We start from the raw sequence: 23,227 nt of genomic DNA on the forward strand, positions 1-23,227 counted from the left end.
ACACAGTCCCCATTCCTCTCTGTGGAGTGTAGGGCACACCCTAAATACTACATTGGCACCATTGGATGTAAGTATGCACCAGGCAGCTGGAAGAACACTCACTGCAAGGCTTATAGCTTATTGTTTAATAACTCCTCTTCCTCGCTAATCAGATCAAATCAATTCAAAGCTGTGTATACGTGTGACAACACCCCAAACACATAGGAAGGAGGAGGAGACAGTGATGAAACTGCATTCATGAGGCAACACTCAGAAGTGTGACCGCTTAGGAATGTGTGTGCTGTATACTGGTGCAGTGTTCACAGTCCCACCATTATAATTAGTGTATTATTTTATTAACATTGTATCTGTAAATCCTTTTATGCTATGAAGATTTGTCTTGTTTAGTATGAAGTGGGAGAACATGTACAGCAGAGGTGACTGTGGAGGATTGGAAAGTGATATTAAAGGTTTACTTCAAATGCTGAAAGCTACAGCACAGGGTATTTTAACCCTTGCTGCAGCATACTAGTTTAGTTAAAGGTAAAGTCGACTTTTACAAAAAATAATAAATTCACATAACTTCATAAAAGAAAAAAAAGTGAATGTATTATTTTCTTGCATAGGAGCCACTAAAGAACAGTGGATCACAGGCGCAATGCTTTTGCTCCTGCAGATTCTCAATCCCATCCCTCTCCATACCGAGGTACGGACATTCAGTAACATGGGCAGGAGGAATAATGAATGGACTACAAGTGCAGTGACGTCATTACACTTGTATACACATATGAATGCAATGAGGGGAATTTATCAAAACTGGAGCAGACAGAATCTGGAGCAGTTGCCCAGGGCAACCAATCAGCTTCTCTCTTCAGTTTGTTCAATTAAGCTTTGAAAATAAAAGATAGAAGCTGATTGGTTGCCATGCACAGCTGCTCCAGATCCTGTCAGCTCCAGTTTTGATAAATTCCCCTCATTGCATTCATTGGGGTTGATTTACTAAAGGCAAATAGACTGTTCACTTTGCAAGGGAATTTGCACTTTGCAGGGGAAGTTTACCCTTAGCTTAGTGGATCTGGTGAAATTTCACTTTTTAAAGAATACCGAATCACGTGCAAGGAAACTAAAAAAAACAACAGTATTTTTGCTTGCACAATGGAAGCCAGCAGAGGTTAATCGCATTCACAAGAGCAAACTTCCCATTCACAAGAGCAAACTTCCCCTGCAAAGTGCACAGCCTTCTTACCTTTAGGCCCCGTTCCCAATGCGCGATATGCAAATCGCGCGATATCGCGAGATTTGCCGCGCGACATCGCGTTCAAGCTTACATTGAGCAAGCTTGAATCGCTCCAAAAAGGGTCCTGCTGTAGCGACACACGACCCGCGACAGCAGGACCCTTTGCCCCATTGAAATGCATTGGAGCGCGATATCGCGCGGTAATTTGCCGCGATATCGCGGGAATTACCGCGCGATAAATCGCTCAATGTGAACGGGGCTTTAGTAAATCTACCCCAATGTGTCCATTGAGAACGACAAGTCTCTCGCCGTGGTGGCAAACGAGATTTGTAGTTTATCCATTCACAGATGTATTACTGTGCATGTAGCTTGACTGCATCAAAGTAATAATAAATGAAGCTTCAACAGGGCTGTAAAAAGAAAAGTCATGCATTGGCAGCATACAAGCTGCCTATTAAAGGTGTTCTCTTAATTTAAAGTAGTTGTATTGCTTTTATTTTCCTTTTCCTCTTTTTCTTCATCTCTGTTCTCTCTATTTCATCCTCCTCACATTTTCTCCCTCCTAATATCACCGCTTTCAGGGAAAAACCCCCCAGAAAAACCAAGGATGCCAAGTAAAATAATAATTTTATTTAACCACAGACAATATATTTTCTTAATGATTTATGTATAATATTTTGAGAAATAAACACCATTTAAAATATATACTGTATATTGATTTAAAGGGTTATTAAACCCTCACGGTTTTTTTTGCATATATCTACTGCTAGCAAGCAGTAAATATATGCAAAAACTTTTTTAAAAAACAAAACCTTTTGAAACAGGTTTAAACTTACCTGTGTCTCCACCGCACGCTCCCGTCCAAACATCTGAGGAGTTTTGGAGCCGCCGCAAAGAATCTTGGGGCGGGCACATGTGCACTTCAGATGTTCGGCCAGGAGACGAGGAGAGACACAAGGTAAGTCTATGGAACAGATTCCATGGGACATGTGAAAAGAGGAGACCCGCACCCAGCGCTGGAGGGAAAGCTAAAAATTCTATGAATTTACATTTTGTGGCAATGTTGTACAAATAAAGAATTTACAAATAAAATACATGTATTCTTTAAGCGTGCTTTGGGACTGTATCACACCAGATGCATGCGATCTAGCATGTGTTCTTGGCTGTGTTGTATGTGTTCGGTGACCGTTTGGTTACTGCTGTGCTCTCCCTTTATGCTGAAATAAATACACAATCAACAAAAAAACACATTAATTATTCATTGTAGTTTCAGAAATCCCACACTCTGCTCAATCCTGTTAGGTTGCTATAGTGATTATGTGCCTTTCTCACATCTCTTAATTGAAGCTGATAACACTTTGTTTTCATTAGTGTAATGATACAAATTGTACTTACCTTATCTACAAGTCACAATCGTATGTCTTATGACATTTCTGATGTAGCCGGAAGAAAAGAAAAGATTATTTGGTAAGATGACATGATAGTAAATAATGCTACTTCTATTAATAAAAACAATATTACTGGCAACGTTGATGGGCTTTGGGCTTGTGTCAATTGGCTACTGCAGTTTGCTTTTTGGTGAGTTCAGCTTTCATTTGATATCAGTTTGAGGGGATTCCGAAATCATTCACAGTTAATTGAAAGCAGCTTTTGACCTGCAGTTCACCTCTTCATTACCTGTATTTGACTTCATTTTATCCACTTTGCGTCCAGAGCATTTTCTAAATTTTGGCACATGCATGATAAAATAATAAATATATGAACCCTAAAGTAGATAGTGATACAGTAAATAGTAATTGAAAATCACAATCACAATGCAGCAGGGTTGAGTGGGGGACGTGGTGCGAAAATCTAAGCATCGGAAAAACAGGCACAGTGTGTGTCAGCGTGCGTGTTCCACAAGGGGAAGCACATAGAACACAGATTGACCATGGCCCGCACAATTCTTTCAGAATTTTTTTTGTCAGACCAATCTATTAACATTTTATGAAGTGAGTAGTGAGTAGCAATCTAGATAGAGGAAGGCCATTGGACATCTGACCAGTGGACATGCATTTGATACAGTACCCCATAAATGCTTAATTTACAAAATGTGGTCTATGGGCAGTCAGGAAATGGTGTGTACATGGATAGAAATATGATCAGACAAATGGCTATAGTATTAAAATGGTCTAGGGTTGGGATGTTCAGATACCAGTGCCGATACTTGGCATATTCACAAGAACTTTTCTCAATTCAGAATGACTTGTGCAAAAAATTATCTGGGAATAAATATGGTGAATGTTGCTCCAATCCACATCATCTATATGTCGCAACCAGGTGTTGATGGCATTTGCATAATTGGAGCTGGTTGTTAATAACCTTGTTGCAATGTGTAAAATACTTAGATTCAAATTTGATTTGGCTTAAAGGGAATTATAGAATGGGCCCATGCATATATATATTTACAGTGACCTCGTGCGTTTAAATGATGAATGTATGATTTTGAAGGACATCTCTTTTAGTTGCTGCCCTTGAAACCTGAAGCTATGTCAGAATTTGTATAGAACTAGTAAAGAAACAGCTGTTAGGGGAGTGTTTTAAGAACAAGGTTCTGTGTTTTAAATAGAGTTGTAGAATGACATTTAGAAATCATGACTTAAGTAGTTTTGGTCGCACCATATAGAGAAGTATGGGAGTCGCGACATCAGAAATAGGTTAAGAATATGCTTACACTATATATGGCCATATAGGATAAACCAATCATTAACGTCGATTTTGGAATATAAGCGACGGGCGACTTCACACTAGGGACACTTCATTACATTACATTACATGAACTTACACACACACACAAGAAGAGAATTCTAACACGCCCACAAGAAGAGACTTTGTTATTTCACCTGCTAAGACTATTTTGGCTGAACCCTTCAGATACCACGAGGTAAAGACTCAGAACGAGGTGACATGCTCTTTAAACTCTGCATTAACTAAGAACTATATACTTTGAACTATCTATTTGTATATTACTTTTGCAATATAATTGTATGCTGCTGTGACTTCCCATTATACAATTAAAGTCACAAGTTTTTCACTCTACAACTGGACATTCATTGATGAAGTTTAATCACCTTAAGACGCTTAAATCGTAAGTGTCAGTCAAGAAATATTATTTTATAACACAATGCTGTTGTAATTATGAAAATGCAATCAACACATGGCCGTGACCAACAGATTTTGTTGATTGGAGCAACATTTACCATATTTATTGCCAGATAATTTTTGTACAAGTCATTCTGAATTGAGAAAGCTGGTTGGATGACCAGTAAAACATCTTCAAGAAAAATATAGCAAGTCCAGTTGCCTTGACTTATTTTTTACAGATACATATATGAAATTATATTTTTTGGGTAGCATATGCTTTCACATTTTAGAAGTACAAGCAGCAAAATAGAAGACTGTATCACTCATAACTATATAAAATGAGACATGTGCATAGTATAAAGACAGGTAGTAGAAATGAATGGTTTGGAGTGAGTATATTCATCGTATGTGGAGGTCCTACGTGCACAACAGGTGATAAGGTGAATAATTGGGCGTGCTACAAGTAGAGGACATTAAAGCAGTCTCATGTGTGTGAGAAGGACTGCATACACATATTATGAAGAAAAATGCTTACAACACAATTCCTTGTTAAGGAAATATATGAAGTATTGTCCAAGAGTACTCTACTCTAACCCAACCAAGCAAAGCCTTATGAAAAAAACAAATGGACTAATGGTTCTTATTCAAAGGTATTTTAATACATTGTTGTAATCTTAACACATGAATTTCAGAGTTTTATTATATCCCCTTCATCTAGGATATAAAAATTAGTATTGCTTTTACTACTAGGGCTCTTTCAATGTTTGTGTTGGGAGCTCACTGACTTGACAAATTGTTTCTATGGTTATTTAGATCCTAACAGCGCTAGCAGTTTTTTTTTAAGGAAGTTGTGTATCAATCTTTTTTTCTAGGACATGTTAACATTATTCTTACATCATTATCTCAATTTTCACTTCCCTTTTGTTAGCCAAGCTTTGAATGAAATGTTGGAGATCAAAGTAGATATGAAGATATTATAGTTACATTTCAATGTATGTGGTCATGCTGGATTTTTCCGTTAACAATTATGCAAGAGGATATATGTAGTAAGCAGCCTGTGAAGTTTAGAGCATTTGGAGGTTGTTTGTACCACAAGAAATGGACATTACAGCTTACTGACTAAAAGTGAGCCTATCATTAAAATCTACTTCACATACACCAGTAGGGCACAATTAAGTATTACCAAGGCATGTTAAGAATCTGAGCTTTAGAGCACCTCTGCAGCTTTTATTTACAAACAAATCTGTATACTTACTTATTTAATTGGCTAAGGTCTTCAGTTTGGTAGCATGACATCAAGGGTCCTTGCCTCCTCTTCTGCCTTGGTGGTGGGGTCCTGAACACTACAGGAAATGATGTCATGAAATGATGTAGCGCCAGTGAGTTCAGGGAAGCTTGAAGATGTGCCTCCAGGTAGTGAGTTCTTGAAGTGCTGGGCAAAGAGGAAGTGAAATAAGTGTCTGTCGTGTACCTCGGTATGAACCTGAAGTGACGAGGAAGGTGGCCCCTTGCAACTCTCCCCTGAGCACCAATGGGGATGGAACAGCATGGCATGGCATGAGTGCCTGTTGGCTCTGGACATGTGGGAGGTGCTTCTGCGGTTGCCCAGGCAAGAGAACCTTTATGCATACATGGTAGACGTGTCCCATTGTATGAGACCTGTGGTCACAGGTTTACAGGATGCTTTTGGTTCTAATGGATGCAAACCTACCTGCAAACCCAAATGAAGCCCTTGTCAGCCTTAATCCAACTAGGATCACAACGTCACAATTTAAACTCATGCCCCATGTTCTGATCACGACCAAACCATTGTGAAAGCTTGATTAACCAATACCCTCTTATTAAATAATAAGTAAAGACAAATCCTCATTGGATGTTCTGCAATGAAAAGCTGATGGTGAACGGTCAGACAAAATGCTTAAAGTAGTATTAATCTCTCAAACTTTTTTCCAATAATGAATCCAGATTCATTGCCCAGCAAAGTATTTCTTTAGATTTTTGCCCAAGCACTTACAGTCATCATGTTTCCAACAGCTGGCTCCAACTCTGTCACCTCGGCTTCCCTAAACTTCCTGTCCAGTACAAGATCAGAAGAGACAAAGCAGTTTCTACCAGCTGTCCATCTACTAGCATGGAGAAGAGAGAAGGGAGGAAGGAGGAGCAGGGAGCAGCTTGTCTTGCTGTGCCTGTGTGTGTTTGTGGAGACACACACAGCTTACTAGCACACACAGGTGTGGCTCCATAGGACCCTGCAAGGGAAAGGAGGCACCCTAATGAAGGATATCAGGACCAGTGCTTAGGGAACCAGCTGCTTCTGTAGGAAGCTAAAACTTTTAAAGTGACGCTAAACTCAGGAGTGAAATCTTAAAGGAGAATTATGAGGCGGGTGATTTTCACTCAGCCTCATAATCTGAGCCGACCTGTGACAATGAAACTGTCACAGATTGGCTCAGTAGATCGGGAAGTGAGCGAACACGTAGCGTCGCTCGCTCACTTCTCGATCTTGCGATGACTGGCGAAACGGACGGGGGAGGGCAAAGATGGCTCTGCCTCTGGATAGGCAGAGCCAGCTGTCAATCCCGCAGCTGAGTGGATCCAGACAGTATTGTCGGGATCCGTCTCGGCTGCGGCATCTCAGTATACCGCGAGCTGTAGCTCATGGTATACTGAGCTTTGGATCACGGGAGAACGCTAGTTTGTGTTCTCCCATCACACTTAGGAGAACTATGGGGAAAAGCCCTAACCCCATAGTTCTCCTTTAAAACTGCACTCAACTACCCTATTAACAAAAATGTATCCTATTTGTGTATCACTCGGCTGTAGATCATCAAATCATCTCTGAATTCATGCTGACACTGTCCTTCCTTTTGGAGGGGGGCTACTTTTGTTCCCCGTGTGCTCACTCCTGTAATGGACTACAATCTCACATTTAGTTTAATAAATGCTTTTTAAAAAGAAATGAGAGAGTTGCAATATGTTGCCAGTAGTAATAGGCAAATGTGCTTGGGTTCGATCCGAGGGACATTCAGCGAACTTCTCATACAATTCACGAACCTTAACTCAAATCCTATAGAATGGGTGGCGACTCTTGAAAATCTATTTCGGCCATTTTTAAGACTAATAGGCAAGGCATTATCAAACAAAGGTCACATGGAGCTGGGTACTGCCCTGGAGGGAAATGTACCAATGCAAAAATACATTTAAATAGTGTACATACCATTCAGTGGTGAGCAGCTCTTTTAAAATGAATGAAAGTGCACAAATAAAGAAAAAAATAAATATCCTTTGGGGATGCCCTCAACATGCACATAAAGTGATGCACCTGTAGGATGTACTACAGCAAAAAAAAACCCATCTAAAGCTGGCCATACACCTTACAACCATCGCAAGACTTCTTTCTTGCGATGGTTGTAAGGTAATTAAAAAAACGTACGATCTGCCCATCTTGGACAGGCAGATCGTACTTGCGATCTTCCGATGACTGCAATGCTGACCAAAAGCCTTCGTACGATAATTGCAAGGTGTATGGGCTCCTTTAGGCCCCGTCCACACCAGGGCAGTTCGGTCGTGCGGATTTGTCAGCGCTGAACCGCCGACATGAACAACCCCATACATTCCTATGGTGACCGTTCATGCGATCACGTGGCTCTGCGAGATCCGAACCGCCTGCCGCCCAAACTGCTCCCTGAGCTATTTTTGTCACGCTGATCAGCGCAAATTCCATATAGATTTCAATGGAAACGCGCTGATCAGCACATGTTTGGGTGTTTTTTATTGCGTTTCAGCGCTTCAACGCGATTAAAAACGCCCAAAAAGCCTTTTTAAAATTTGAAACGCACCGCCCTGGTGTTAATGGGGCCTCAGAAAGAAAAAACAAAAGATTTGGGGCTAAATGACAGTTTCCTGCTTTGATTTTTCTTTTTTAATAAAAAAAAAAAGGTTTGCCCCCCCCCTAATACATACCAGACTAGGGATGAACCGATACTAGTACAAGTCCAAATGCGCCGATACTTATCCCGATACCGAAGCATCCTGTCAGAGGGAGATTTTCTCTGGCAGTGCTGCGAGGGAACATGGAGTCAGCTTCCCAGCCAAACAGGAAGCTGGACCGCGGGAAATGACTCGTGGTCTGGCTTCCTGATTGGCAGGGAAGCCGGCTCCATGCTGTTTGGCAGACTTGATGCTGATTGGCCGGCATCGAGGCGGCCAAACAGCATGGAGCCGGCTTCCCCGCCAATCAGGAAGCCGGGCGGCGGGTAATGACCTGCCTCCCTGATTGGCCGGGAAGGCAGCTCAATGCTGATTGCCTGCCAATCAGCATTAAGCTGACCAAACAGCATGGATCCGGCTTCCCGGACAATCAAGAAGCCGGGCAGAGGGTAATGACCCCCCTCATGGCTTTCTGATTGGCCGGAAAGCTGACTCTATGTTGATTGGCTAGGATGCTGGCTTCCCAGCCAATCAGCATCAAGCCGGTCAAACAGCATGGAGGCGGCTTCCCGGGCAATGAAGAAGCTGGGCAGCGGGTAATGACACACTGCCCAGTGATTGCCCGGAAAGCCAGCTCCATGCTACATGAAGTATCGCTAGCAGTACTCGATATTGGCGAGTACCAAAATATAAATATTGGTAGTCGTACTTGATACCGAAAAACCGGTATCGGGTCATCCCTATACCAGACCCATATGGATTTTAACCTATCAAAATGTTGAAGCTCCCTTTAAAGTGACATTAAACCCTCAGATTTTTTAACATAAAACAATACTGTAATGTGTGCCTTACTGTAATCCATGGTAGTTTCGATTCTCTTTGCTGCTCTACCTTTTAAATCCTCATGTTTTCTCATGCTTGGGGAGAACTTCCCTTTGCAGCTCAATGCCTCTTCCTGTAGTGCTGGCTCAGGCTACAAGCCTATACACAGACACTATGTATCCATACAAGGCAGTCTGCTGCAAAACAGAAGTTCTGCCCAGCATGAGAACAGATACAGATTTAAAAGGAAGAGCAGCAAAGAGCAGGGAAACAACCATGGATTACAGTAAGGCACACTTATACAGTTATGTTTTATAATAAAAAATCTGAGGGTTTAATGTCACTTTAAGAAAAGCTTAGCGAGACTTTTCAATTTTTTTTTTAACAACACAGAATGCACTTGCATTTCCATTACTAGTTAATGGCACCCCAAATGTGGCTGGGAAAACACGCGGGGCGAGAATACAGAACGCATGTCACAGATTTTACTACATGCACTACTTTCCAAAGTTTGGCGCATGTTCAGGAGCCCATTGAAATCAATGGGAACAAGCGCTAAAAATGCAGGAAACAAACGCCCATCAATGCACACAAACACGCATCACTGTGATAAGCGTTTGTGCAATGTGATGACATGAATGAGGACTTAAAAATGCCTGTGTCGCATGTTTACAGGCGTTTCTATTGAAGTCCATGGGGCCAAAAAGTAGAGAAATCTGCAGGAAAGTAGCTCATGTACTTTTTGTACTGACAGGGGACAGAATGCTCAGATGTAAACAGGGGCCAATGAAAACAAAGGAAATCCTCTGGACGTTGTAGAGCTTAGCCCTTAAGTACTATCCCATAGGCATGTGCGATTCGTTTCGTTCCGAATCGAAATTCGGACGAAATTTCGGAAATTTAACATATCCGAAATCATCCAAATCCGATAGAGGGGCACCGAAATGGAAATTTTAAAAACGAAACGAAAACCAAAATAAAAAAATGTCAGGCCAAAACTGATACCGAAAATGTTTTTTTTATTTTTTAAAATATTTTATTTTTTATAAACGTTTTAATTTTGTTATATTTATTAATTAATTTTAGTGGGCGGAGGATACAAGACCAGTCACCCTGCACAAAGAGAGAGCAGCAGTGACTGGTCTTTATTACAGGAAGTCCCTGCACAGAGGAAAGGCTTCACATTGGATTACTGAACAAATCTGGCACCAAGATTCAAGTAGGAATACATATTACTTATGTATATAGACAATATTAGATTATCCTGGAGCACAGCTTTAAGGACCAGAAATCTATGTCTCCCTAGACAGGTTGTTGAACATTATTCCAGTAGGTTCTAGAACAAGGCCTGACCACGGCACATGATTGACAACACCAATTCTGTGCTTTATCACAGCAAATGCAGTACTAGCCACGCCCCCTCTCCAGAACACTTTCCCAATGATCTTCTTCCTTGTTGCCAAGGGCAGCCGGGCGGTTTCCTGAATGCTGTGCAACGATTGGTCGTAGAATTCCGCGTACGTCATCACGTTGAGCTTTGCTTTTTTTGATTGGTGGAGGGAGCTCCCGCCGAGTGAGTACGTCGTGTGGAGGAGTGTCCGCCCCAGGGCTGGCGGCGGAGGTGACGCAGGGAGAGGGATGCTGGAGGAGGCTTTTTGTTATTGTTGTTGTTTCGCTTCTCCTGGCTCCTCCTCAGTTCGGTTTCCGCTGCTCTCAAGCTCCAGGGTCGCGCTGTCTCCGGGATGTGCCTGTGTTTAACATGGAGAACAAGCGTGTGGAGGTTCCCGTGGGGGTCCTGGACGACCTATGCAGGTGACATTGGGGGCGGAGAGCTCTGTTTTTCCTTGCAGTGGCAGGCGTTGGCAGCTAGAGCTTTGTGTTGGGGAACTACAGGTCTCAGAATTGTCTGGCTATTGGGAGTTGTAGTCCTGCTGAACAAGTTGGCTCCTATGTATTATCAGAGTCCTAAATGGACCCTGTCATCCTATTAAAGTGTCATTAAACCCTCCATGGAAGAATAAAACCATACATCTACAGCATAGGTTACATCATTCTTGTCCCCTGTCCCCTTTGTACTGTACCTCTGAAAGTCACTTCCACTCCTTTTTTATTTTTGGTGCTCCCAGAGCCACCCTGACGAGTATGCAGCTGTCTGGGACTGAATGTCGCTTGGTATCAAGCTCGAGGTACACATGCGCAGTCTGGGCAGCGCTCTGCTGCTATTTGGGCAGCGATCTTGTACCGCCCGGCCCGCGCATGTGCCTGAGCACAGTAGCCGATGCCCGCACATGTGCCTGAGCACAGTAGCCGAGGCCCGCGCATGTGCCTGAGCACAGTAGCCGAGGCCCGCGCATGTGCCTGAGCACAGTAGCCGAGGCCCGCGCATGTGCCTGAGCACAGTAGCCGAGGCCCGCGCATGTGCCTGAGCACAGTAGCCGAGGCCAGCCAATATTGCGCATGTGCCTGAACACGGGATCACAAGACCATTGGAGGTGACAGGTTCTCTTTAAGGTGACATTAGGGGGTCTATTAGGCCCCTAGTGTCACCTTTCTACAATAGCATAAGCTGGGGAATAACAGCTGCCTACTGAAGCAGCTGAATGTAAACCCAGCAGGCAGTGGATAAGAGCAATAGCCAGCCTGCTATTGGCTGTTTCAAAATTGCAATAGCCAATCAGCAGAGGACGACCTGAATGAGAAGTTTTTCCTTTGGCTCCTACTCTGCTGATTTACACCAGGCAGGGGGCGGGTGCAATAGCCAGCCTGCTATTGGCTACTGCAATTTAAAATAGCCAATAGCAGGCTGGCTATTGCCAGCTACTGGATGGGCAGTTGATCCGAAGCAAGGGCACCAGGAGCAGGCGGGGGCACAGCAGCTGACAGCAGTCTCCCTTTGATCCCCACTGCCACTGCTGATACAGATTGTGAGAGCAGCAGGGATGGAAGGGGACGCATGGTAAAGCATGCAGGGGTGGGGGGGGTGGAACAGGAGGAATAGAGCTAGTTTGGCGACGGAGGTGGAGGCCGGGGACAGTGCATGGGCTGACAAAAGCCCTGACACCAGGACGCAATTTCTAGTCCCCATAGCGACCTGGCGCCTGGGATTTGTTGAGCATTAAGGTTCTTTTTTCTTCAGCCCTGTGAAATGAATGAGAGACATCTTTCGGTTCCCCCTCATCCAGGCTGAAAAGAGCAGATGGAGGAATCCCACTTTCCAGCTATTGTATTCAACAGCTGCACCCGCATCAGAATACTCTTACAGTGACTGCATCTGATTGGCTCCAGTCACTGTTTGGCTGACATTTTTGTACCCAGCTTCTTCAACAAAAGTTGATTGAAAAAAATGTGTTTTTTTTCTGGTTGGTCTGGTTTCCTTGTGAACATTAAATACATACTTAATAAATTGATTGACTTTTGACCAAACAGGTCCGTGTATAAAGTGCTGCTTAATATCTTCCTACTATATAAATACAAGAACTAAACAATGTGTTTTCTTGTTGTGTAGATCCTTAAAAAAGTTGGACACTGATAACATTGGGTATGTGGAAAAGGGTGGGGGTTGTGATTAGGGATGCACTGATGCAGAGTATTTGGGTGAGTACTCGTACTCGCCAAAATGCTCCGATGCCTAGCCCGACACCTGAGCTTCAGGGAACAGAAAGCCGGGCAGCGAGTCATTACACACTGCCCGGCTTTCTGATTGGCCAGGCAGCCGACTCCATGCTCCCCAGTGACTTGGTCACGTGGGAGCATGGAACCGGCTCCGTGGCCAATCAAGAAGCTGGGCAGCATGGAGACGGCTTCCATGCTAATCGGAAAGCCGGGTGGCAAGTCTTTACACGCTTCCCGGCTAATTAGGAAGCCATGTGGCGAGTTATTACACGCTGCCTGGCTTCCATAATGGGCTTGGTATCGGTATTGGGTTGCGGCGAGTACCGGAAAAAAATATCGGTACTTGATACTGAAAAAACGGTATCAGTGCATCCCTAGTTGTTATAGGGCTTTTAGTGAATGACTATTTTATTATGTGTCTTTAGGATTCCACCATTGTTAAACTCCCGGATCTATTGGTACTAGTATTCTCTCCACTGGAGTCTCTGGAGTGTCCTCGCTTCTTCAGATTTTCTCTTTCTTCGTACGAGCCTTATTTCTTTATTGTTAGTGCATGGCCCCTTTCAATGAACCTGTCAAGCTAGAAACAATGGAACTTCCATTGCTGTCTTCTTTTTGAAGGTTCAAGCTCAAGGGCTGACAGTCTTACGCCATCTTCACTTCTTGGTGAGTTACTGATCTGAAATAGCCATAGCTACTTGATCCACACATGTAGTTATAAATTAAAAACTTTATTAACTCCATTCAATCAACTACAATCTGCTCTTTCCACCTGCAATCTTTCCACTGAAGCTGCCCTTTCTTTAGAGCTGTAAATACACTATATTGCCAAAACTATTGGGATGCCTGGCTTTACACGCACTTGAACTTTAATGGCATCCCAGTCTTAGTCCGTATGGCTCAATATTGAGTTGGCCCGGCCTTTGCAGATATAACCGCTTCAACTCTTCTGGGTAGGCTGTCCACAAGGTTTAGGAGTGTGTCTATGGGAATGTTTGACCATTCTTCCAGAAGCGCATTTGTGAGGTCAGGTACGGATGTTGGCCGAGAAGGCCGGGCTCGCAGTCTCCGCTCTAATTCATCCCAAAGGTGTTCTATCGGGTTGAGGTCAGGACTCTGTGCAGGCTGTTGTGGAAATTTTATTAGGATGTGTTTTTAGTGTACTGTAATATTTTGTCATTATGTCTCTCCGTGTCAGGGTTTGCTGCGTGACGCCCAATTGGAGCGTGACCCGGTTTAAATCCCCACGAAGAGTAAACCATTGAAGTAGATATCTTATGCGCGGCGGAGCAGTGTTTTCGTAGCTAGTGTGTGGACGCCAGGCTAGGGCCCCTGCGCGGTGCGCGGATTTATTGGTTTGGCGTGTATACAACTTGCTTTGAGGACATAGTATTATTTAAGATACATATCTGCCTTTATGAAAGGAACATGCGTTCATATTTCTGATGCGCCTGATCAGCACGCTGGAAATGGTATGGCATTGTCCCTGAACGTGAAAGTGGTAATTGGAGATGATATGTTATGTAGTGAGGAAGTGATGTTGGTTGTTGACATCACTTCCTGGTTGCTGGTTGTTGAAATCACTTCCTGTTTTAAATCACTTCCTGGTTTGCTGTGTGAGACATCACTTCCTGTCTGACATCACTTCCTGTTGGGAGCTATAAAAATAAACAAATACCTGTGCTGATTCTCTAAGAATGTCTCCTGTGTCCTAACTCTACATGACTCTGGAGGGGTACTTCCAGTCCTTGCACAAAAGAGCGTAATACAACTGTGCTTTTAAGCACGGGGGAAATTCTTTGTGTTTGACATACTTTGGCGCAGTTTAATGCGGCATGGATTCGTGCGTTGAACCAAGCGAATTTCCATAAAAAGACCAGTCAAGTTCCTCCACCCCAAACTCGCTCATCCATGTCTTTATGGACCTTACTTTGTGCACTGGAGCACAGTCATGTTGGAACAGGAAGGGGCCATCCCCAAACGGTTCCCACAAAGTTGGGAGCAGGAAATTTTCCAAAATGTCTTGGTATGCTGATACCTTTAAGAGTTCTCTTCACTGGAACTAAGGGGCCAAGCCCAACCCCTGAGAAACAACCCCACACCATAATCCTTGCTCCACCAAACTTGGCACAATGCAGTCAGGCAAGTACCGTTCTCCTGGCAACCGCCAAACCCAGACACATCCATCGGAATGCCAGACAGAGAAGCGTGATTCGTCACTCCAGAGAACACGTCTCGACTTCTCGGGTCCAGTGGTGGCGTGCTTTAAACCACTGCATCCGACGCTTTGCATTGCACTTGGTGATGTAAGGCTTGGATGCAGCTGCTCGGCCATGAAAACCCATTCCATGAAGCTCTCTATGCACTGTTGTGCCAATCTGAAGGCCACACGAAGTTTGGAGGTCTGTAGCTATTGACTCTGCAGACAGTTGGTGACCCGCTCTGTCATTTTACGTGGGCTACTTCGTGGCTAAGTTGCTGTTGTTCCCAGTTGCTTCCACTTTGTTACAATACCCCTAACAGTTGACCGTGGAATATTTAGTAGCAAGGAAATTTCATGGATGGACTTATTACTCAGTTGGCAACCTATCACAGTACCACGCTTGAATTCACCGAGCTCCTGAGAGAGACCCATTCTTTCACAAATGTTTGTAGAAGCAGTCTGCATGCCTAGGGGCTTGATTTTATACACCTGTGGCCATGGAGGGGATTGCAACACCTAAATCCAATGATTTGAAAGGGTGTCCCAATACTTTTGGCAATATAGTGTATCTACTCCTGCACCTTACTTCTTTTTTCCTTACTGAATGCTCTGCTTTTTAGGGTGTGTAATGAGAGAAGACAGCCTTCCCAAGATTAGTCTGTTGGCAGTCTGATTGGGGAATGTTGCTATGGCTTTCCAGATGCCCCTTGGCAAAGCCTGCTGAAGCTTGAAGGAAAGATAGATTGGCTGTGATGGATTTTCCTGGATGATTAGCAGTGGTTTCACTCTTCACATTGGGTGCCTGCAGACCTGCCTTCCTCATCCGCAGACACAAACATGCAAGTTTATCTTCTACAAATTTACATGATTATAAAGTGATAATTCCTAATAACCCTCATTCAGCATCTGGCTGTGGTTAAACAATGTATACATACAATGCTGGGTATGAAAGGACCTTTGCTCTTGCAGCCTTCCTCTTATTTTTCTGGGTGTAGATACAGTGTTTGTCATTCCTGCACTATCTCCTCTACTCGCTCCTTGCTTGTTGGTACACCACGAGTTGGGCCTTTCCTTTTCCAGGTTCTGTCCTTGGTTTTTTCCCCCCATCTATAGTTACAGTCTTGCAGTCTGAGCAAGCTCATTGGCTCAATTAGAATCTAGTATCGCTTGTGAGGAAGACTTTTATCTTCACTCCAGGAGGACCTCGCTTGTTAGCATGACCATGCTCAAACAACACCAAAACGCTGCCCTGCTCCGTTTGTTCTCTCCAAACAGGATTACTTTTAGATTGGCAGCCTGGACATGGAGTATGTTTTCAGTCACCCTCCACTTTCAGTTGTTCTTTCTTGATACTGTAGGTCTACTTATGTCCCTTGAATGTGTGCACCTCATAAAGCCTTTATTTGCCAACCTCTTTGCCACCTAGGTAGTGGATCAACCATCTCTCGTCTGTCAAAGGACGGATAGTGATTGATTGAAAAATTGACTTTGGTTGAACCGGGAATCGTCAGCAGGCCACCTACTGCTCAAATCTAATTTGACCTTAATTCTAGCTGTGAGTGGCCAGCTTTAGTTTTTCCCCACTCACCTTTACAAACTCCATTCCTACCCTACTTCTTTCCCCTATCCCTTTTCCTGCCCCCTTCCACTAGCATACCTGCTCCTCACACCATCATTTCTAAATCTTGCCTGTTCATGAGCTATCCTACTTCTCTGCCTCTTTTCCCAACTCCTCACCCTACCATTCAATTCCTTCCCCAAGGTCCTTCAGGCACGTTTGATTAGACTAGCAGAGTTTGCGGAGGGAACCCTAATTCTGGGTTTAAACCTTAATGTAGCATTGGATTCACTGCTGGATGTTTCCAAAGGAGCATTCTACCTTCCTATTTAATTTCTTAAATGATTCAATCAGCCACTAGATGCCTGCAGACTGGTGAACGTTTGGTGTGTACTGCAATTTGACTGCAGGGACTTTGCACACTAAATGCATTACATGGATTGTATTCCAGACTAGACTACATATTTGTTTAACAAATATTTCTACTACTATTTTCTAGTATTTCTATGCATTATCCAGTTGTTTTTAAAGTCTGCTTATCTGTGATGTTTTAAGTGATAGCTAATTTAGATGCTTGCTTCATATATGTCAAACCATAAAATTTTGTTCCAGTTTATAACCCTCTACCCCCTTATCTGTACTTCAAGTAACCCCCTGCCTTTCTCTTTTTTTTTCTAAAGTTTTGCACCTTGGCTAACAGAGTATTTAAGCAACCAAAATCCCATCTACAGCTCACTGCAGAACCTTCTCGATCCCTTACAGTCCGGCTTTTGCCCCCTACACTCCACTGAAACAGCCCTCCTAAAACTAATTAATGACTTAATAACAGCTAAACACAATGGCCACTATTCCTTACTCTTGCTATGAGACCTTTCTGCTGCTTTTGACACTGTGGACCACCTGCTCCTCCTCAAAAAAAATCCACTCACTTGGCCTACAAGACTCTGCTCTCTCATGGTTCTCCTCTTACCTGTCTAAGTGCTCCTTGAGTGCACTTTCCCCCAACTTTTCCCTTGAGATTGTTAACACAACTATCCAGCCTTCCCCCCCATGCCAAGGTCCTAGGTGTCATCCTTGACTCGGACCTCACCTTTCTTATCCACATCCAATCACTATCCAAATCCTGCCGCCTTCACCTTCGTAACATCTCCAAAATACGCCCCTTCCTCACCAATGAAACCGCAAAATTACTCATCCACTCCCTTGTTATCGATCGTCTTGACTATTGCAACTCCCTCCTCATTGGCCTACCTCTACACAGGCTATCCCCCCTTCAGTCTTTCATGAATGCAGCTGCTAGACTCATCCACCTAACCAACCGCTCAGTGTCTGCAACCCCCCTCAGCCAATCCCTGCACTCTCTTCCTATAGCCCAAAGGATAATATTCAAAATATTAACAACCGCGTACAAAGCCATACACAACTCTGGCCCCGGCTATATCTCCAACCTGGTCTCAAAGTATTACCCTAACCCCCCTCCGCTCTTCACAAGACCAAGGCTTTCCAGCTCCGTCATCAACTCCTCCCATGCTCGCCTCCAGGACTTCACTAGAGTGTCTCCCATCCTATGGAACTCTCTACCCCCAACCTGTCCGTCTATCTCCCACACTGACTGCCTTTAGGCGATCCCTTAAGACTCATCTCTTCAGGGAAGCCTATGCCACCTCACCCTAACCACTGAACAATCACTTTCTCAAACAATCATCCCTGCACAGCTACCTCCTCATGTATCACTTGCCCCTCCCTTTTAGATTGTAAGCCCTCACGGGCAGGGCCCTACTTACCATCTTGTCTTAAATTGTATTGTGACTGTAATGTCTTCCTTATATTGTAAAGCGCTGTGCAAACTATTGGCGCTATATAAATCCTGTATAATAATAATAATAACAAAATCTGATAATTTCATACTGACGCTTTGCAATCCCACATAACCGTAATTCCGAAAGAGGGAGAGGACTGCTCGCAGTTCCCTTCTTAGCGCCTGTTTTCCTTACTCAATGTGAATTTCAAGATCTTCACTAAAACTTTGGCCAGTAGACTAATAATCCACCTTCAAAGCCTTTTCCATTTAGATCAAGTGGGCTTCATGCCATGGCTGGAGGCCAAAGATGGTGCAACCCCCAACCTCATTCACAAGATCCCCACCATTCCTCTATTTGCCACTGTTGAAATGGCATTTGACAGGGTAGATTGGATGTTTCCTAGACCAGCGTTTTTCAACCTTTTTTTTTGTAACAGTAACCTTTAAAAGTATGCAAAATCTCGAGACGTCCCAGTCTAAAATAACGTAAATGTATGGTTACCCCCAAAATCTATACCAGACCCTTATCCCAGATAGGTATCTGGTATGGATTTAGGGGGAGACCTCATGGAAAAAATAAATAAGTAGCGTTTCTCCCTTCATATCATATAGTGGCCCCCCCCCCCTTCACATCAGTCCTGCCTTATCTGAATGCTGAGAGAGGTCCTGTATGCAGACCACCCTAGATTGTGTTTTCATGGTGCTAGTGGCCGACACCTGCACCACAATTTGAAGGCACTCCTGACAATGCCAGACGGCCCCCTGGTTAAGAACGGCTGTCTTAGACAAACCATTGGCTTAGGGGAACATGTATTTTACCTACTACCAAAGGTATAAAGCTCCTCTCTTGCTTGCAGGTTGCCTCCCCTTACTACAGTGAACTGCATGATAATACTCTATCATGAAAAGGGGTTACTCACAAAAAAGTCCGGTCTTGCAACACAAGCTTTAACTATTATTTTTTTTTATTGCAGCAAGCATGTACACAAGGCCCCACTGTGGATCCTCCTCACTCTGACATTTCACCCAATATTGGGCTCAGCATAGCCTTTTGTGAGTAACTGCTGATGCTGGGGCAAGATGGACTCAGCGTTGTCTCTAGCGTTGCTCTGAAGGAGAGGTGATATGGGGCTATGGAAGTTAATCATGAAAAGGGATATCACGCTTTGGTAACTGTTGTCCTTGTACCCCCAACTCTCACCCAGCCCCTCCATAATCCTTATGGTCCCCCCTCCCATTCTGCCACCTCTTCTCTCTGCCGCAGCCCTAATTACTCTCCTTTTCCCTACAATATATGAAAATGTCAGGGAACATTCGGGACCTTGCATTAAGCTGCAGTGAATAGAGTCCAATAGAGCACACTCTTCCTGGCTCAAAAGTAGATGTCTTCTATGATGTTGCTCCCTCGTAGAACATACCAGCTCGGTCTAGCTTCATTGCTGCTTCTTTGTAGTGAGCGAGATTCTGCTGATTGTTGACCACAAGGGAGCATAGTCCATTAGGTAAGTGGCTGCTGTTCCTTGGTACTTCTGCATTCAGCTTGTAAGACAATGATAAGCCTCGAACTGTTCTCTCCACCAAGCATGAACAATAACGGTGCCTTAATGTGCTCCATCAGCTATTTCAAAACATTTAGCCTAAGCAGACCTAACCCTTAATCCTTCGCAGACGTAACCGCTCTGTTAGTGATTTGCACGTTTTGACTTTTCATCATCTCCGTCTCAAACCACTTCTGATGTATGCCTACTACCCTGCAGACAGCGGTGACATGACTGCCACGGAAAGGGCAGAGGTTTCTTTGATGTGAGGGCTTTGATAACAGCCCAATTTCACGTTCTCTTGGCTGTGCACGAGGCAAGATGGTGCCAATAAGACTAAGAGTAAGGGGGTCTTTAAAGGAGAACTATGTGGTCAGTGCTTTTCCCCATAGTTCTCCCCAGGGTCACGGGAGGACATAAACTAGCGTCCTCCCGTGACCCAAAGCTCAGTATACCGTGAGCTACAGCTATACTGAGACGCTGCAGCAGGGATGGATCCCAACATTACTGTCGAGATCCGCCCAGCTGCGTGAGTGAAAGCTGGCTCTGCCTATCTAGAGGCAGATCCAGCTGTACCCGCCCCCTCCCCCGTCCATTCCGCCAGTCAGCGCTGGAGGATTGGAGGGGGGGGGTGGGTGGTATACCTGCAGGGAGCCATGACTGACAGTCACAGCTCTCTGCAGGGACAGGATCGAGAAGAGATCAAGCGCCGGTATGTGTTCGCTCACTACCCGATCTATTGAGCCGACGCGTGACAGTCTCATTGTCACAGGTCGGCTCGAACTTTGAAGTTGAGTGAAAATCACTCGCCTCATAGTTCTCCTTTAAGCACAGACTGGAGCACAGTTATTTTTTTTTTTTTAATATGAATTAGCTGCTTATGAGCTGAATAGTTCATATTTGGAAATAGGTTCTCTAAACACTGGTAAAGAAGAGGGCTCCTTTTAATGTTGAAGCCGTGACTAAATGGTACCCTGCGATAGATGCTACCTAGTCCCTGTAATGCATTTATCAAATAAAACCTCCATTGTGTGACTGCATTATTCTCATGCTTTTTGGTTGTCTTTCTTATGTCAATTTGTTTTAAGTGTATTCATTTTTTGTTCTTTTTTTCTCCACAGCCGTTTTATTTTACACATTCCCAGTGAAGAGAGAGACAATGCAATCAGAGTATGCTTTCAAATTGAACTGGCCCATTGGTTTTACTTGGACTTCTGCATGCAGAATTTTCCAGGCTTGCCTCAGTGTGGGATAAGAGACTTTGCTAAATCAGATATCCTTTTATTCTTTCTGAGAAAAGAAATACAGAGACATCCTTTCACACAATCTAGTATTTTGCACATGCCTTACAATTTGGGTGGAGGTACTTTGCCGTTTACAGCTTATGTTTATTAAAGCTAGTCTTATGAGACTCTGTCACCTTGCCTATTTGGGACAAAGTGACAGTATCTGTGTAAACAAATCATCCATTAATAAAGACAGTTCCCACTCAGACAATGTCTGTGTAAAGCCTACTCGCTGAATAACTCCTTGCTAGCGCTCCCTCGCAACTCTTTTCTGTTTTGCAGCTGCCACCAAATTATTCCGTGTAGGCTGGTGATGGAACCTAGGTGGTGTCACCCCCTCTATCTTCTGGCAGTCATGCATTGTGGGAGATCGTCATCTTCTCCTAGAAGCTGCAGCATAAGGCACAGCGGGCATAACACTGGAGAGGCTAGTATTAGGTGGTTGGGGATTATGAAAGCACACACGGGGAGCTATACAGAGCTCCAGTTTAAAAAAAAAAAAGTTAACCCTTGGGGTGAGGCTACCCTCACACTGCAAGAGTTAACTGTTTGTTTTTCTAGGGGCCGGAATACTCGCCTGATCCTAAGTCCTCCTGCTTTGGTGAGTGCACACCTCTCTCCTCCGCCGCTGTGGTATGTCTCTCGGCGTCCTCGCATCTAATGCAGGTGAATGGATTGCATTAGACGTGATATCAGCGGGCTTAGACCGCCGGTGCTGGGGGAGAAGAGGCTGCGGGGACTGGTTTAGCAACCAGACTGGATCGAGGATCAGATAAGTATATTTTCTTTATCTGAGCCCCTAGACCAAAATGAGCAGTTAAACCTTGAAGTGCCGGGACTAACCCCAGTGCAAACGTTTTTGATTCCTTGAGTTGCTCTTTAACCACTTGCTGACCTGGCTGTTAAACCCCCTTCCTGTCCAGGCCATTTTTCAGTATTCAGCGCTGCGGTACTTTGACTGACTTTTATTCCGTCATGCAATGCTGTACCGAAATGAATTTTATACCATTTTTTGGGGACAGATAGAGCTTTCTTTTGGTGGTATTTAATCACCACTGGGGGGTTTATTTTTCTATTATAAAAATAAAAAAGTACCAAAAATTTTGAAAAACCCCTGTTTTCCCAACGTTATTTTATAAAACATTTATCAGCACCCAATTTTTTGGCAAAATATAAAAGACAGGGACACGTCGGGTAAATAGACACCAAGCATGTCAAGCTTTAAAATTGCGTGCATCCCGCGAAATCGCAAAAAACTACCATGCCTAAAATTGACCATAGGTGACGCTTCAAAAGCTTTTACTGCTCAACACTTTATTGTTCTCCGTGATTGATTGAGAATTATTGCTCTCACTGTGATGTTCGCGGCAATATGTAACGTGTTGTGTAATCGTTGTTTTTTGCATGTAGGATCTGCTTCACCAGCTTCTTCTCTGGTTATGGCAGCCACAGAAATTACAGCTAAAGGCAGAAGTGATGTAATACACATTGCTTCTGCCTTTAGAGAGAGAGGGGGAGAAATCAGCGGTGGGGCATGCTGATGTCTCCTCCTTCCCTCTACAGAGAGCGGTTCTGCCGCTGTTCTCGGTCCCGGGCACCGAAGGGGGGACAGCGGTGCCTGAGATAACCGGCAGCAGGGGGGGCGCGACAGTGTGCATCCTCATACAAGCGATCGGCCTAAAGCTTGTATATAACAGCCAGGAATGGCTGCACACATTCCCGGCGAGATTCTGCACGCCCGCAGAAAAAAAAAATCGCATGAATGTACATCCACCCGCCGGAAAGCATCCGCCTTCTGCCCTTGTTTTTACAATGGGTGGACAGCAAGGGGTTAAAGTAGACCACTCCCTATATTTTTTTTGTGGGAAGATTCAAACTCCTGTCTCAGACAGGACAGGAAGTAAGCAGAAATCTCCCCAAAGTGAATGGGAGCTAAGCTTTGGCAGTTACTACCGGGACAGGTATCTCCATTGGAAGATTTCCCCTTATCCCTTGTTCCAGTGACAACTAATATTTTGGATTTTGCCTCACTTTCTGCCCAGCTACAATGGTCACCATAATAAATTGTGAAGGTGGTTCTCGCCAATGGGGACATAGATCACCATTAAACATAAAAATGATTACCACAACCTACACCA

General features: G+C 44.0%; 1 protein-coding gene across 1 annotated transcript in view; it reads left to right on the forward strand.

Annotated features, from left to right (window-relative positions):
- Nucleotides 1–10,715: 10,715 nt before the first annotated feature.
- Nucleotides 10,716–23,227, forward strand: part of DCP2 (decapping mRNA 2) — a 34,587-nt gene continuing 22,075 nt past the window's right edge. The window contains exons 1-2 of the mRNA XM_018562489.1: nucleotides 10,716–10,903; nucleotides 20,925–21,076. Of these exons, the coding sequence (XP_018417991.1) occupies nucleotides 10,851–10,903; nucleotides 20,925–21,076 (205 nt within the window). The 5' untranslated portion in view covers nucleotides 10,716–10,850. The remainder of the gene's footprint in view (nucleotides 10,904–20,924; nucleotides 21,077–23,227) is intronic.

Source organism: Nanorana parkeri, unplaced genomic scaffold (genome assembly GCF_000935625.1).
Source record: "Nanorana parkeri isolate BGI_ZX_2015 unplaced genomic scaffold, ASM93562v1 scaffold580, whole genome shotgun sequence".
Lineage (NCBI taxonomy): Eukaryota > Metazoa > Chordata > Amphibia > Anura > Dicroglossidae > Nanorana > Nanorana parkeri.